Consider the following 14519-nt stretch of genomic DNA (forward strand, 5'->3'; position numbering starts at 1 on the left):
GCACCTGGACCATATCCCTCCCATCCATGTACTTAACCAAACTTATCTTAAATGTTGCAAATAAACTTGCATCCACCACTTTCACTGGCAGCTCATTCCACATTCACACCACCCTCAGGTTCCCCCTAAACGTCTATCCTTTCAACCATAATCTGTGACTTCCAGCTCTAGCTTCACCCAACCTCAGTGGAAAAAAGCTTGTGTGCAGCTACCCTATCTGTACCCCTCGTAATTTTGTGTACCACTAGCAAATCTTCCCTTATTGCTCCAGGGAAAAAAGTCGTAACGCATTCAGCCTTTCCTTACAACTCAGGTCCTGGAGACCTGCAACATCCTTGTTCTACAGCAATATTTATTTATTTAGATTTAGTGTAGATTCCAGCCAGAGAGCTGCACCACCCAGCAATCCACCTATTTAACCCTGGCCTAATCACAGGACAATTTACAATGACCAATTAACATGCTAACAGCGACAGATATCTTTGGAAGTCATTGTGCTGCATGTGTCTTCGCTTCCTTTAATAAAACTAGTAACATTTAAAATGATTTTCTGACATCACTAAATTAGGGTAATATAAATAAAGTCATTCAAAGTTCCATAATCCCTTTATAAAAATGGACAACAGATATTAATTTGTTAGACCGCTGGAGTTCTGCTTAGACAGTCTATAACTTGACAGCATGAGCAATGAGGATCCCTCTGGCGATTCCCCTCAACAACAGATATACCACTTTTGGATACTGTTGCGAGGGATGATCTAGCAGAGGAAAGCCACAGTCGTTAGATCTCCTGCACTGTGTCTGTCTCTGTAGTCAGAAGGGAAGTGTGAGAAGAGGTGAGCTGCAGTGATAGGGGAATCATCGGTTAGGGAACAGACGGGAGATACTGTGGACAAGAATGAGATTCCTGTATGGTATGTTGCCTCCCAGATGTCGGGGTCAGTGACATCTTGAGTGGGAGGGTAAGCAGCCAGAGGCTGTGGTCCAAGTTGACACCAGTGACATTGGTGAGAATGGTAATGAGGTCCTGCAAAGTGAGTTTAGGGACTTAGGTGCTAAGTTAAAGGACAGGCCCTCCAGGGTTGTGATCTCATGATTGCTACCCATGCCACATGCTGGTGAGGTTGGAAATAGGAAGATTATACCGATTATACATGACTAAGGAATTGGTGCATGAGGGAGGGCTTCAGATGTTTGAATCATTTAGCGCTCTTCCAAGGAAGGTGGGACCTATACATAAGGGATGGTTTGCACCTGAACTGGAGGACCACCAATATCCTGGTGTGAAAGTTTGCTAGTGCTGCACAGCGGTGGGGGGTGGGGTGGGGTGGGTTGGGGGGGGGGGCGGAGAGAATGGGAACCAGTGTCCCAGAACAGATAGTGGGATGGTTGTGGGAAAAGATGTTAAGTCTACATACAAAGTCAGGAATCGAAAGGTTGAGCAGGGTGGGACTAAACTCATCTGCCTTTCTTACAATACTCTTTGCTTTGAAATATACACATTGTTTTGCAAGAAAGGCAGCTGAGCTTAGGGCATGGATCCAGCACATGGAATTATGACATTGTAGCCATTAGTGTGACTTGGTTACGGGAGGGGCAGGACTGGCAGCTCAGTGTCATATGGTTCTGTTGTTTTAGATGTGATAGAGCATAAGTGATTAAAGGGGGAGGGGTGGCATTACTTAACGGAAAATGTCTTGGCAGTGCTTAGACAGGACAGACTGGAGAACTCATTTACTGAGGCTATATGGGTGGAACTGAGGAATAAAGGGATGACCGTGTTAATGGGATTATATTACAGACCACCTAACAGGCCAGGGGATTTAGTGAGCAAATTTGTAGAGATTGCAGGCTGTTTCAAGAAACAGAAGGTTGCAATAATAAGTGATTTTATCTTAACACATATTAACTGAGACTCCCATGCTGTAAAAGGGCTGGATGGAATAGAGTTTGTCAAATGTGTTCAGGAAAGTTTCCTTAATCAGTACATAAAGGTTCCAACTAGAGAGGGTGAATTACTAGATCTATTAGGGAATGAGAGAGGGAATGTGACAGAAGTTTGTATTGGGGAATACTTTGCATCTAGTGATCATAATGACATTTGTTTCAAGATAGTTATGGAGAAGGATAGGTCTGGTTGGTGGGTTGAGATTTTATATAGGAGAAAGGCCAATTTTGATGATATCAGAAGGGATCTGGCAAGTGTGGATTGGGACAGGTTGTTTTTTGGCAAAGGTGTGTTTGGTAAGTGGGAGGCCTTCAAATGTGAAATTTTGAGTACAGAATCTGTATGTTCCTGTCAGACAACCAAAGCAGGTTTAGGGAACTTTGGTTTTCAAGATATATTAAGGCCCTGGTTAAGAAAAACAAGGAGGTGCATAGCAGGTAATAGGCAGGAAGGAGCAAATGAGGTGCTCGAGGAGTATAAGAAATGCAAATAAACACTTAAGGAGAAATCAGGAGGACTAAGAGAAAGCTCTAGCAAACATGGTGAAGGAGAATCCCAAGGGTTTCTACAGATACATTAAAAGAGAAAGGATGGTGAGGGACAAAATTGGAAGATCAGAGTGGTAATCTGTGTGTCGAGCCGAAAGAGATGGGGGAAGATAATTATATATATTATTGTGCATCTGTATTTATTTGAGAGATGGACAGTCTGTAGAAGTGAGGCAAAGCAGTCGCAAAGTCATGAATGATATACAGAGGAGGAAGTAATAGGGTTATAGAAAACCACAGCACAGAAACAGGCCCTTCAGCCCACCTAGTCTGTGCCAAATGACTTACACTGCTAGTCCCATTGATCTGCACCTCGACTATAGCACTCCATACCACTCCCATCCATGCACCTATCCAAACTTCCTTTAAACATTGAAATCAAAATTGCATTCATTACTTGCACTGGCAGCTCGTTCCACGCTCTGGTGAGTAGTTTCCCCTCATGTTCTCCTTAAATGTTTCACCTTTCACCCTTAACCCATGACCTCTAGTTTGGTCCAATTTACTACTTCATCTTGAATGCCAATCAACTGAACCTTCTTGGCCAACCTCCCATGCCCGACCTAATCAAATGCCTTGCTGAAGCCCATGTAGATAATATCCACTGCCTTGCCTTCATCAACTTTCCTGGTAACTTCCTCAAAAACTTTACACGATAAACATGACCGACCACACACAAAGCCATGCTGACTATCCCTAATCAATCCCTGTCTATCCAAATACTCATATATCTAGTCTTTTAGAATATCTTCAAATAACTTTCCCACTACTGGTGTCAGGCTTATAACTTCCTACTTTATTCTTAGAGCCTTTCTTAAACAGTGGAACAACATTAGTCCAGTACCTCACCTGTTGCTAAGGATGACTTAAGTATCCCAGCTAGGGCCCCTGCAATTTTTGCTCTTGCCTCCCATGGAGTCAAAGAGCACTTTATCTGGCCACCCTGATTTGCCTCAAGACAGCAAACACCTCCCCCTCTGTAATCTATGGCATCCATGACCTCCCTGATGCTTTGCTTCACTTCTATAAATTCTAAGTTTGTCTTCTGAGTAAATATCAATGCAAAAAATCCATTTAAGATCTCCCCCATTTTGTTTGGATCCATGCATAGATTATCATTCTGATAATCCAGAGGACAGATTTTGTCCCTCTAAATCCTTTGACCCTTAAGCCCTTAGGATTCTTCTTCACCTGGTCTGGTAAAGCAACCTCATGCCTACTTTTAGCTTTCCTGACTTCTTTCTTAAGTGTTCTCTTGCATTTCTTATACACCTCAAGTACATTTGTTCCCACCTGCCTATCTGCTATGTAACTCCTTTCTTTTTCTTAACTAGAGCTTCAATATCTCTCAAAAACCAAGGTTCCCTAAATCTGCCTTTTATTCTGACAGCCACATACAAACCTTGTGCTCTCAAAATTTCACTTTTGAGGCCTCATTCTTATCAAGTACACCTTTGCCACAAAACAGCCTGTCTCAATTCACACTTGCCAGATCTTTCCTGATACCATCAAAAGTAGCCTTGCTCCAATGTAGTCTCAACCAGACCTATCCTTTTCCATAATTACCCTTAACCTAATGGCATTATGATCACTAGATGCAAAGTGTTCCCCCACACAAACTTCTGCCAACTGTCCCGTCTCATTCACAAATAGGAGATCAAGGGGGAAATTGGTTTTTGTTACAGTTGTACCATAAATAATAAATAGTAATAAAACCATAAATAGTTAAATAGTAATATGTAAATTATGCCAGGAAATAAGTCCAGGACCAGCCTATTGGCTCAGGGTGTCTGACCCTCCAAGGGAGGAGTTGTAAAGTTTAATGCCACAGGCAGGAATGACTTCCTATGACGTTCTGTGTTGCATCTCGGTGGAATGAGTCTCTGGCTGAATGTACTCCTGTGCCCACCCAGTACATTATGTAGTGGATGGGAGACATTGTCCAAGATGGCATGCAACTTAGACAGCATCCCCTTTTCAGATACCACCGTCAGAGAGTCCAGTTCTATCCCCACAACATCACTGGCCTTACGAATGAGTTTGTTGATCCTGTTGGTGTCTGCTACCCTCAGCCTGCTGCCCCAGCACACAACAGCAAACATGATAGCACTGGCCACCACAGACTCGTAGAACATCCTCAGCATTGTCCGGCAGATGTTAAAGGACCTCAGTCTCCTCAGGAAATAGAGACGGCTCTGACCTTTAATAATTATATTAAATAAGTAGTGCAAAAAATTAGAAATTAAAAAGTAGTGAAGTTCAATAGGTTCATGGGTTCAATGTCCATTCAGAAATCAGATGGCAGAGGGGAAGAAGCAGCGGATGTTGTCTACATGCACTTTAGCAAGGCCTTTGATAAGGTCCCGTATGGGAGTTTGCATGGAAATTAAGTCGTTTCGCTTCCAGGATGAGGCAGTAAATTGGATTAGACATTGGCTTCGTGGGAGAAGCCAGAGAGTGGGAGTAATGGTTGCCTCTCTGACTGGAGCTTTCAGACTAACAGTGTGCTGCAGTAATCGGTGCTGGGTCTGTTGTTGTCATCTATATCAATGATCTGTACAATAATGTGGTTAACTACATCAGCAAATTTGTGGATGACATCATCATTGGGGATGTAGATGACAGCAAGGGAGATTATCAGCAGGATCTGGACTAACTGGTAAATGGGCTGAAAAATACCAGATGTAATTTAGTGCAGACAAGTGTGAGGTGTTGCACCTTGGGAGGACAGACCAGGGTAGTACTTACATGATGAAGAGTAGGGCGGAGGAGTATGGTGGAGCAAAGGGATCTGGGACTATAGATCCATAATTCCTTGAAAGTGGCATCACAGGTAGATAGGGTCATAAAGAACGCTGTTGGCACACTGGCCTTCATAAAATGTTGAGTACGAGTCGGGATATTATGTTGAAGTTGTACAAGATGTTGGAGAGGCCTAATTTGGAGCACTGTGTGCAGTTTTGGACACTTACCTACGAGAAATATGTCAATAAGACTGAAATAGTGCAGAGAAAATTTGCAAGGATTTTGCCAGGACTTGAACTGAGTTACAGGGAAAAGTTAAATAAGTTTTGACTTTATTCCCTTGAGCACAGGAGAATGAGGGGAGATTTGACAGAGGTATACAAAATCATGAGGGGTATAAATTTGTTAAATGCAAGCAGGCTTTTACCACTGAGGTTGGGTGAGACTAGAACTGGAAGTCATTGTTTAAGTGTGAAAGTTTGAAATGTTTAAGGGGAATATGAGGGTGATCCTCTTCACTCAGAATGTGGTGAGAATGTGGAATGAGCTGCCAGCAAAAGTGGTGGATATGGGCTCAATTTCAACATTTAAGAGAAATTTGGATAGGTACAGGTTTGAAAGGGGTATGGAGCACTATGGTCTGGGTGCAGGTCAATGGGAGTAGGCAGATTAATAGTCCAGCATAGACTAGGTCAGCTGAAGAGCCTGTTTCAGTGCTGTAGTATTCTATGACTCTAATTCTTCAATTGAAATAACTTGCTCCTGCCATTTTTCTCTCTATCCAGTTCCTCTTACTCCCCTACCACTGGATTCCCTCCCCTGCCCAGTCCACTTCCCTTATTTGGTTCCATGCTCTCCTAACTTTCCTAGCAGATTCTACCATCTGGACCCCCTTTTTGCCTCCAATGACTTCCCAACCTCCATCACTATTTACCTGTCACCCCTCTTCAGTTGGATCTATCCCCTCCCCTCACTGGCTATTTAACATATACCAATTTAGGATATCCAGTTAAAGAAACCCTGGTTGTGGAAGGAAGTCAGAGCATTAGTTGCTGCTCCAATGTGCTGCTCAAGCATTACCATTAATGACAGCTTACCAAGAATTAATGCATAGTTGGTGGCCAGATGGCTGATGTAAAATTTTAATACATAATTAAATGAACATACAAGATGGCAAGAAGTTAATTAATATTTTTCTTGGAGTAAATTTCAGGATATCTCTGCACTCTCTTGCCATTCCTGGGTGATCAAGTTATTGTGACTTTTTTCCTGCTGTACTGACAATCTGAAAAGATGAAATTGGAGTGTAGCATTTGCAGGCAATGATTAGATTTCAGCTTTTCTTTTGTTCTTTTAAAAAACCTGAACAGCAAACTGATGTCTTTGCATGTATCTTACAGCAGTCGTGCATATCTTGGATCACATGTTGGCATTTGCTTTCTTGGTAATGATGAGCTGTAAAAGAAGCATCAAATAAAATTTCTGTTATCCTACATGTTCATCCAGTTTCTTTTCCTTGCAGGAAATCCCCACGGATGCCAACTGAGGAAGAGAAAGTTATTGGTAAATCATGTTTTATTAAGTTACTATTGATTACTAGTGTAATCCCCGCAAAAGTGAATGGATGATGCTGAAACTACAGACCTGAGATTGCTTTTTTGTAATGATGGCTCTGACTGTCTCAAGTAATCAGCTTTCTTATAAATACTGTGTGACAGTTTGTTCTTTTTTAATACACTGAACTGTGTCTGGAAAAGGACTGAATCTGAAAGAGTGATTGTTGAAATTGGTGAGGATATAGTTAGGCCTAGAAGATCCAGTTTTTACTTTTTAAATGTAATCTAAAATCCTATTCAGAATAAGGGTGCGTTGAACTCTCCACTTCTCTAATAAGTTGTTCTGGCAAACATTTCTGTAAGGTCATGAATAATGCTACAAAAGTTTTCAACCAATATTGGAAGGTAAGCCACATCTGTCCAAGGGACATTGCATTACTGAAATTATTTTCTGTTATTTACAAGTTGTATTAGAGATTAAATTTTTTCAATACCCACTTGTGGCTGTTTAATAAAAGCATAATGCATTAGCATTGATCTTAATGAGATTAAACAGCTACATAATAAAGTCATATATGATAGATATGAAAGAATAAAATGAATGACAGGCTGATGTGAGTAAAGCATTTTAAAAGAAGAGGGAACATTGAACTTCACCTTGGAGACACTTCTGTATTTCACAGGCTTGCTTTTGGCAGGGATCTTTGGTAGACATTATGTGCCTAAGAGAAAAAAAAAGAATAGCCGTTCATAATATTTTCTATTTTTAATACAATTATCTCACTTCCTTTGACCCTTCTGAAAAACTGATTCTCTTGGAATATCTGCCATCCAAGTACATTAAACACCTTAAGCACATGTGTGGATATCAAAGAATAAAATTCTGAAACAGTGAAGGTAAAACTGGATAGACCACCTGGCATCAACATGGGCACCAGATTCAGACACTGCAAAGTCAATTACAGCTTGGTCGACCATGCAAAGTTGCTGTCACAATATTTAGGGGCAACTGATTCAATTGGGAGCTATAAGTTAGCAATCATGTGATACAATCATACAGAATTATATTTTGCAGCTGGTGTCCATATATCTCCATTACAATTGTTGGGCCTAAAGAATGGGCAGAGGCAAAGAGACAGTAATATAGTATGTGGAAGTAGTCATCAACATCAATTCCAAACAGTATGAAGTCTCATGTCATCAAGCTAATTGTGGGCATGGAAACCAAAACAAACATTAAATCTGTCTTAGCCAGTCTTATCACCGCCCATATGTACTTAGCCATGTTGTACAGCACGTGGATGAAGCACTGAAAGTAGCAAGAATACAATGATGCATTTGCAAAGAAGGCATGCCAGTGGCTCTACTCTAAAAGGAGATTGAGGAGATTTGGTTTGTCACCAAAAACTCTTGCAAATTTCTACAAATTTATGATGGAGAGCTTTCTAATTGGTTGCATCACAGCATGGTGTGAAGCCATCAAACATACAGGATTACAAGAAGTTGCAGAGACTTGTAGACTCAGCCAATTCCATGATGGGCACAACCCTCCCTGCCATCGAGGACATCTCCAATAGGTGGTGCCTCAACATGGCAGCATCCATCATTAAAGATCCTCACCATCCAGAACACGCCCTACTTGTGTTACTTCCATCAGGGAGGGGGTACAGGAGCCTGAAGATACAGATTAATTGTTTTAGCAACATACACAAATGCTGGAGGAACTCAACTAGTCAGGCAGCATCTATGGAGGGGAATAAACAGCTGATGTTTCAGGCCGAGAGCCTTTATCAAGTCCTCTTAATGAGGAGTGTGAGATAAACAACCCAAAATGAGACATTAAAGGGCAGGTGAATTGTATTCATCAAAATTGCTAACATCATGGCTTGGCACATCTCTCACCCTACCATTACATAAACTAAACCAGCACTTCCTTAATCAGAAGTATACTATTACCGCAATGCTACATTTCCAAAACCTGAGACCCCTAACACCACAAATTACTAAAGGAGCAGGTATGTGAGAACTCCACAATAAGCAAGTTCCCTTCCAGCCTGAAGTAATACATTGCCAATCCTCCAAAATACTAGTCGAAGTCCTACCATTCTCTATCTAAGTTGTGGTGGGGGGAGGGGGGAACGTCAAGTTGTGGTGGATGCATGTCAAATACAAGTGTTCCACATATTTTGAGGGCAATTTATTGCCCCACAGATGTTTAGAAGCTGTGCAGCTTTCATTGATTATAATTGCCACCACTGCTGCTGAAAGTTGGCAATGCCCAAGTAAAATTTATACATTTACAATGGTGAGAACGATTAGCAAGCATTTGGTTTTATTGATTTCCATGATATCCTCACAGAAAAAAAAACACTAAGTCCATTTATCTGAACTTTTCAATTACTGATTTGCATTTTGCTAAAGTCAGACTTTGGACCTGAATTGACTTCAGGGTCCCAGAGAGTATTCAGAAACAGAAGGATCTTTGTGTATAGGAATATAGGTCACTTCATATACAAAGTGGATAAAATAATGAACAAACTATGTGGGATCCTTGCCTTTATGAACTGGAACATAGAATACAACATAATGGAGGTCGTGGTACAGCTTTTGAAAACTTTATCTGTCTCCTCGGTGCAGGGAATGCCACACCGCATGCATGGTGACTTGCTGTCAAACCATGGAAGGCATTTTTAAGTTGTCCGTACGAAATTTAAAAGCTTAGGCAATGGTAGGGGAGAAAAGAACTGAAGTTCCAGATTGTAAACATAGAATTACGCAGTAGACAATTTTGGGGAAAAACAAAAAAAATTAAAGAGCTATTTATAAATAGTAGAAATTTCAATGATCCACAAAATCCTATGGAGCCACCCCTCGCACCTTGTGTTACAAAGATTGCGACAAGAAAAATACTAAAGCCCAGTTTTGACCTACAATCTACCCTCCCTATCCTTATTAATGTGACATTGGACGGAAAGTCAAATTGCAAATCACATCTTGGGGTCTCAAGATGCACACATGAATGCGGCCTTTTGATAAGCTGCTTTTGCCCTTTGTTTTTTAAAGTGTGATAGATCAGCTATTGCAGTTACCTCAAATTGTCATTGCAGCTGCCTGCGACTGTTTCCGTAACAACAGTGCCGGAGATACGGTGTCACCTAAAACTAGGTTCGTGCTCGTCCCAGAAGGAGCGGATGAGAATAATTAAAATCTTCTCAAACGTCCGACATAACTAGGGATACAAAAAAAAATTTCTCAACCCCCCCCCCGCGTCCGTAAAAACGGAAAAACTCCACATTATGTCTTGTTGTTTGTGTCAGAGTCACAGCTACAGTTGGAAAATACCCCGGAACTATGTCGCAGCCTGTGTTTTCCAACCGACGCCATCTGTTTCCCTTGCTGTCGGGAAGACAGAACATCCGGTTTTGATAAATCGATTTTAGACTCGATTTGCAGCGGTTATCGGGCAGACATGGCGGTGTGTGGGGTTCACCTGGACTCTGATGCTTTCCTCGTATGTTTGAATCACGCTCTGTCCACAGAAAAAGAGGAAGTGATGGGCCTCTGTATTGGAGAGGTACAAATTCCTTAGCAACCAGGCCGGGCGACCGTCGTCCTAGCAACCGCGCGCCCCTCCGAACAACCAGGGCCTCCCCTTAGTAACGGGGCTGGGTTCTCTCGCGCAGCGTCCGAGCTTCTCGACCCGCGGCACAGCAATGAAAACCGTCGCCTTAGGGACAGAGTTTGTGGCCTCCCAACCAGGCCCGGGTCCATTACAAAGGCCACTGTACCGACGCCAAGGCAGCAACCGCTGTTTGGTTTCCACTGGACCAACGGTTCTTCAGTGGGCTGTTCATGATGAGCAGAGGGGTGGCTATTTGCCCCATCCTGTGCTGGCGTCAGGTAAAAGTCCCATTCAAGTAACGAGAAAGTAAACAAGCCTCTAGAAACCGAAAACTAGGGAGAGAGTTGCCAATGCATTTTAGAGCCCCCCCCCAGTAAAATTGTACAAACAGTTGTTAATTATTCAACTATTACAAATTTTGTAGATATCGTCTAGAAAATGGCAATTTGGGACTTGGGAGAAGCAGGCGACTATGAGCTAAAGACTTCAAAAGATTTCCAGCATTTGAGTAGAGAATGATTGCACTAATCATCAAAACTCACATTTTGCTCCATCATCTACCAGAATGATAGAAGAAGAAAAATTAGATCTTCATTCTAAATCAATCTGATAAGCTTTTCTATAAATGTCTGCTTTTCCCTCAGATTCATATGGTTAATTTCTTACCCCTTTCAACTCTCCATCCCGATTTCTTGGGGCAGGTTAGTGATTGTAGCTGCCTTGGTTTCATCTTGGTACCTTTAAGGATGCTTTTCTTTTTCTTTAGGATAACAGTCTATCACATCAGTTTTGACGGAGCAATTTTCCATACTGACATTGCTGATATGTCTTTCCTCTTCCACTGTATTTATAGAATTCACAAGAGTAGCCAGCCAATTTTTCACATATCTATCTGATCTTCCCTCTTTCCTAAAAAAAAAATGATGTCCGGATTCTTCTATTTCTTGCCTTCTAGCCTCTACCTTCATCAGATCATTTCTTACCATTTCTTGCATCTCTGGTGAACTACCATCTCCTTCCTCCTCCTCTTGGGACAACTGTCCTTTTGATCTTCTCACAGTGTCCAGAGACTATAAACATTTTGTTTTCTGTGAAATACAAATATATTTGTGTATTTTAAAAGTCCTGTACTATATTCAATGCTCATGGATTTTTACATTGTGGAAACCAATTGCAGAACAGATGACAACATAACTCAATTCATATGTGTGACTTTGAGCTTCTGATAACCTGTCTCTTTAACTCTCTGTCTTGCTAGCCTGACCTTCATATCTTGGGCTACTCCACTGTTCCAATAATGCCTGATGTAATTTTTCAATGAGTTACAGCTTAGGTTCAACATTTTCAACAATTTTTGATAGTAATTCTGTAATCCTCATATGGACTTGTTTTTGTCTTTTTACTTGTCTCATTATCTCACTCTGTCACCTGCACCATCATTGCTTGTGTTATATTATCTGGGAAACATCAATTTTTCCCATGCAGGGGCATTCAACATATTCTTCCAGTGCTCTTTCGATTGGAGGTTGGTTTAAGAGAGCAATAAATATTATCCACTGTTCAAAAATCAAGGCAAGGATAAGCAGCGTAACAACAGAAATGTCGTTTGATCCTGGTGTGGGAAAGCTTTGAGAAGCATTGATCTGGAACAGGGTTAATGAATCACTTGGAGAAAAATAGGTTGATTGAGATAAACCAGCCTGAATATTTAAGGCAAATATATATATTTTTAACAAACTTGGCACTTTCTAATGAGATAATGGATAGAGTTGTTGTGGTCATGCAATTGATGTGGTGTGCATAGATTTCCAGATACCATTTCATGGACTTAATAGCAGAGGTGAAACACATGGCACAGAAAGGGCATTTGGTAGTTGGCTAAGTAACAGTAGAAGGTTGTGGTGAATAGTTGCTTTGGGGTCGAGAAGATGGTGAGCAAGCCCATAAGATATAGGAATAGAGCTAGGCATTTAGCCCGTCGAGTCTGTTCTGCTAGTTCATCATGGCTGATCTATTTTCCTCTCAACCCCAATCTCCTGCCTTATCCTCCTATCCCTTCATGCCCTGACTAATCAAGAATCTATTAACCTCTGCCTTAGATATACCCAATGACTTGGCCTTCACAGCAGCTTGTGGTAATGAATTCCACAGATTCGCTACTCTTTGGCGAAAGAAATTCCTTCTAATCTCCGTTCTAATGGATGTACCTCTATTCTGAGGCTGTGTCCTCTGGTCTTAGACTCCCCACCATAGGAAACATCCTCTCCACATCCATTCCATCAAGGCCTTTCACCATGCGATATTTTTCAATGAGATTCCGCCTCTCCCCATTCTTCTTAATTCCAGTGAGTACAGGCCCAGAGTTATCAAATGCTCCTCATATGATAAAGCTTTCAATCCCAGGATCATTTTCATCAACCTTTGAACTTTCTCCAATGGTAGCACATCCTTTCTTGGATAAATCCTTGCTTTTAAATCCTAGTCCTCTCAAAATGAATGCTAACATTGCATTTGTCTTCCTTATCACCAACTCAACCTGCAAGTTAACCTTCAGGGAATCCTGCACAAAGATTCCCAAGTTCCTTTGCACCTCAGAGTTTTGAATTTTCTCTCCATCTAGGCTTTTATTTCTTCTTCTAAAGTGCAGATCTTACACTTCTAGACACTATATTCCATCTGCCATTTCTTTGCCCATTCTCCTAATCTATCTCTTTTGGTAGCCTCTCTGTTTCCTCGACACTACCTTACACTCCACCTACCTTCGTATCTTCTGCAACCTTGGTCATAAAGTCTTCAATTCTGCCATCCAAATCATTGACGTATAAGTAAAAAGAAGCAGCCCCAACACAGAACCTTGTGGAATACCAGTAGTCACCAGCAGTGAACCAGAAAAAGTTCCCTTTATTCCCACTCGTTGCCTCTTGCCTCCTGCCAATCAGCCAATGCTGTATCCGTGCTTAGTATCTTTCCTGTAATACTAGGGGCTCGTAGCTTGTTAAGCAGCCTCGTGTGGCACCTTGTCAAAGGCCTTCTGAAAATCCAAGTACACAACATCCACTAATTCTCTTTTGTCTATCCTGCTTGTTATTTCTTTAAAGAATTCCAACAGATTTGTCAGGCAACGTTTTCCCTTAAGGAAACTGTTGAATGCGACCTATTTTATCATGTGGCTCCAAGTACCCTGAAACCACATCCTTAACAATCAACTCCAGCATCTTCCCAACCACTGAGGTCAGAATAATAATTTCCTGCAATTTCCTTTCTTTTGCCTCTCTCCTATCTTAGAGTGACATTTACAATTTTCCAATCCTCCAGAACTATGCCAGAATCCATTGATTCTTGAAAGATCATTACTAATGCCTTCACAGTCTTTTCAGTTACTTCTTTCAAAATGCTGGAGTGTAGACTATTAGTCCAGGTGATTTATCTACCTTTAGATCTTTCAGTTTCCCAAGCACCTTCTCACACACTTCTGCCTCCTGACACTCTCGAACTTTCAGCATACTGTTAGTGTCTTCCACAGTGAAGGCTGACACAAAATACTTATTCAATTTGTCCGCCATTTCTTTGTCCCCAATTACTACCTCTCCAGCATAATTTTTCTGCAGTCCGATATCTACTCTCACCTCTTTTACACTTAATATATCTGAAGAAACTTTTGGTATCTTATATATTATTAGCTAGCTAATCTTTGTATTTTTTCCTCCTTTATGACTTTTTTAGTTGCATTTTGTTTTTTTAAAAGCTTCCTAATCCTCTTAACTTTCCATTAACTCTTGCTCTGTTATATACCCTCTCTTTGGCTTTTATTTTGATTTTGACTTTGACTTCTTTTGTCAGCCACGGTTGTGTCATGCTGCCTTTAGAATACTTTTTCTTCTTTGGTATGCATCTATCCTGCGCCTTCCAATTGCTCCCAGAAACTCCAGCTATTGCTGCTCTGCGGTCATCCATTCCAATCAGTTTTGGCCAGCTCCTCTCTCATGCCTCTGTAATTCCTTTTACTCTACCGTAGTACTGATATATCTGACTTTAGCTTCTCCTTCTCAAATTGCAGGGTGAATTCAATCATATTATGATCACTTGCCCCTAAGTGTTCT

The 14519-nt window shown here is 41.2% G+C and overlaps 2 protein-coding genes across 3 annotated transcripts in view; one reads left to right on the forward strand and one right to left on the reverse strand.

Moving 5' to 3' along the window:
* Positions 1-6369: 6369 nt before the first annotated feature.
* cmc4 (C-x(9)-C motif containing 4 homolog (S. cerevisiae)) lies at positions 6370-9974 on the reverse strand. The gene is made up of 3 exons (XM_063060676.1): positions 9887-9974; positions 7455-7519; positions 6370-6696 (listed from the first exon to the last, which is right to left on the reverse strand). Exons 2-3 carry the CDS (start codon positions 7510-7512, stop codon positions 6575-6577), a joined length of 180 nt encoding a protein of 59 aa, XP_062916746.1. The 5' UTR covers positions 7513-7519; positions 9887-9974; the 3' UTR covers positions 6370-6574.
* Positions 9975-10178: 204 nt separating this feature from the next.
* Positions 10179-14519, forward strand: part of brcc3 (BRCA1/BRCA2-containing complex, subunit 3) — a 35519-nt gene continuing 31178 nt past the window's right edge. Inside the window, exon 1 of one of the 2 annotated variants that reach the window (XM_063060674.1) lies at positions 10179-10371. In XM_063060674.1, the coding sequence (XP_062916744.1) occupies positions 10267-10371 (105 nt within the window). In that variant the 5' untranslated portion in view covers positions 10179-10266. The remainder of the gene's footprint in view (positions 10372-14519) is intronic. The other variant, XM_063060675.1, reaches the window with a different exon arrangement.

The sequence above is a fragment of the Mobula hypostoma genome, chromosome 10 (genome assembly GCF_963921235.1).
Source record: "Mobula hypostoma chromosome 10, sMobHyp1.1, whole genome shotgun sequence".
In the NCBI taxonomy this organism is placed as follows: Eukaryota; Metazoa; Chordata; class Chondrichthyes; order Myliobatiformes; family Myliobatidae; genus Mobula; species Mobula hypostoma.

What these genes read in the sequence shown, in the direction of transcription:
- cmc4 (XM_063060676.1), bottom strand. Translation starts at nt 7,512, where the DNA reads ATGTCTACCAAAGATCCCTGCCAAAAGCAAGCCTGTGAAATACAGAAG. An exon ending in AATACAGAAGTGTCTCCAAG is followed by an intron (nt 6,697 to 7,454) that starts GTGAAGTTCAAT and finishes CTTCTTTTACAG; the next exon opens with CTCATCATTACCAAGAAAGC.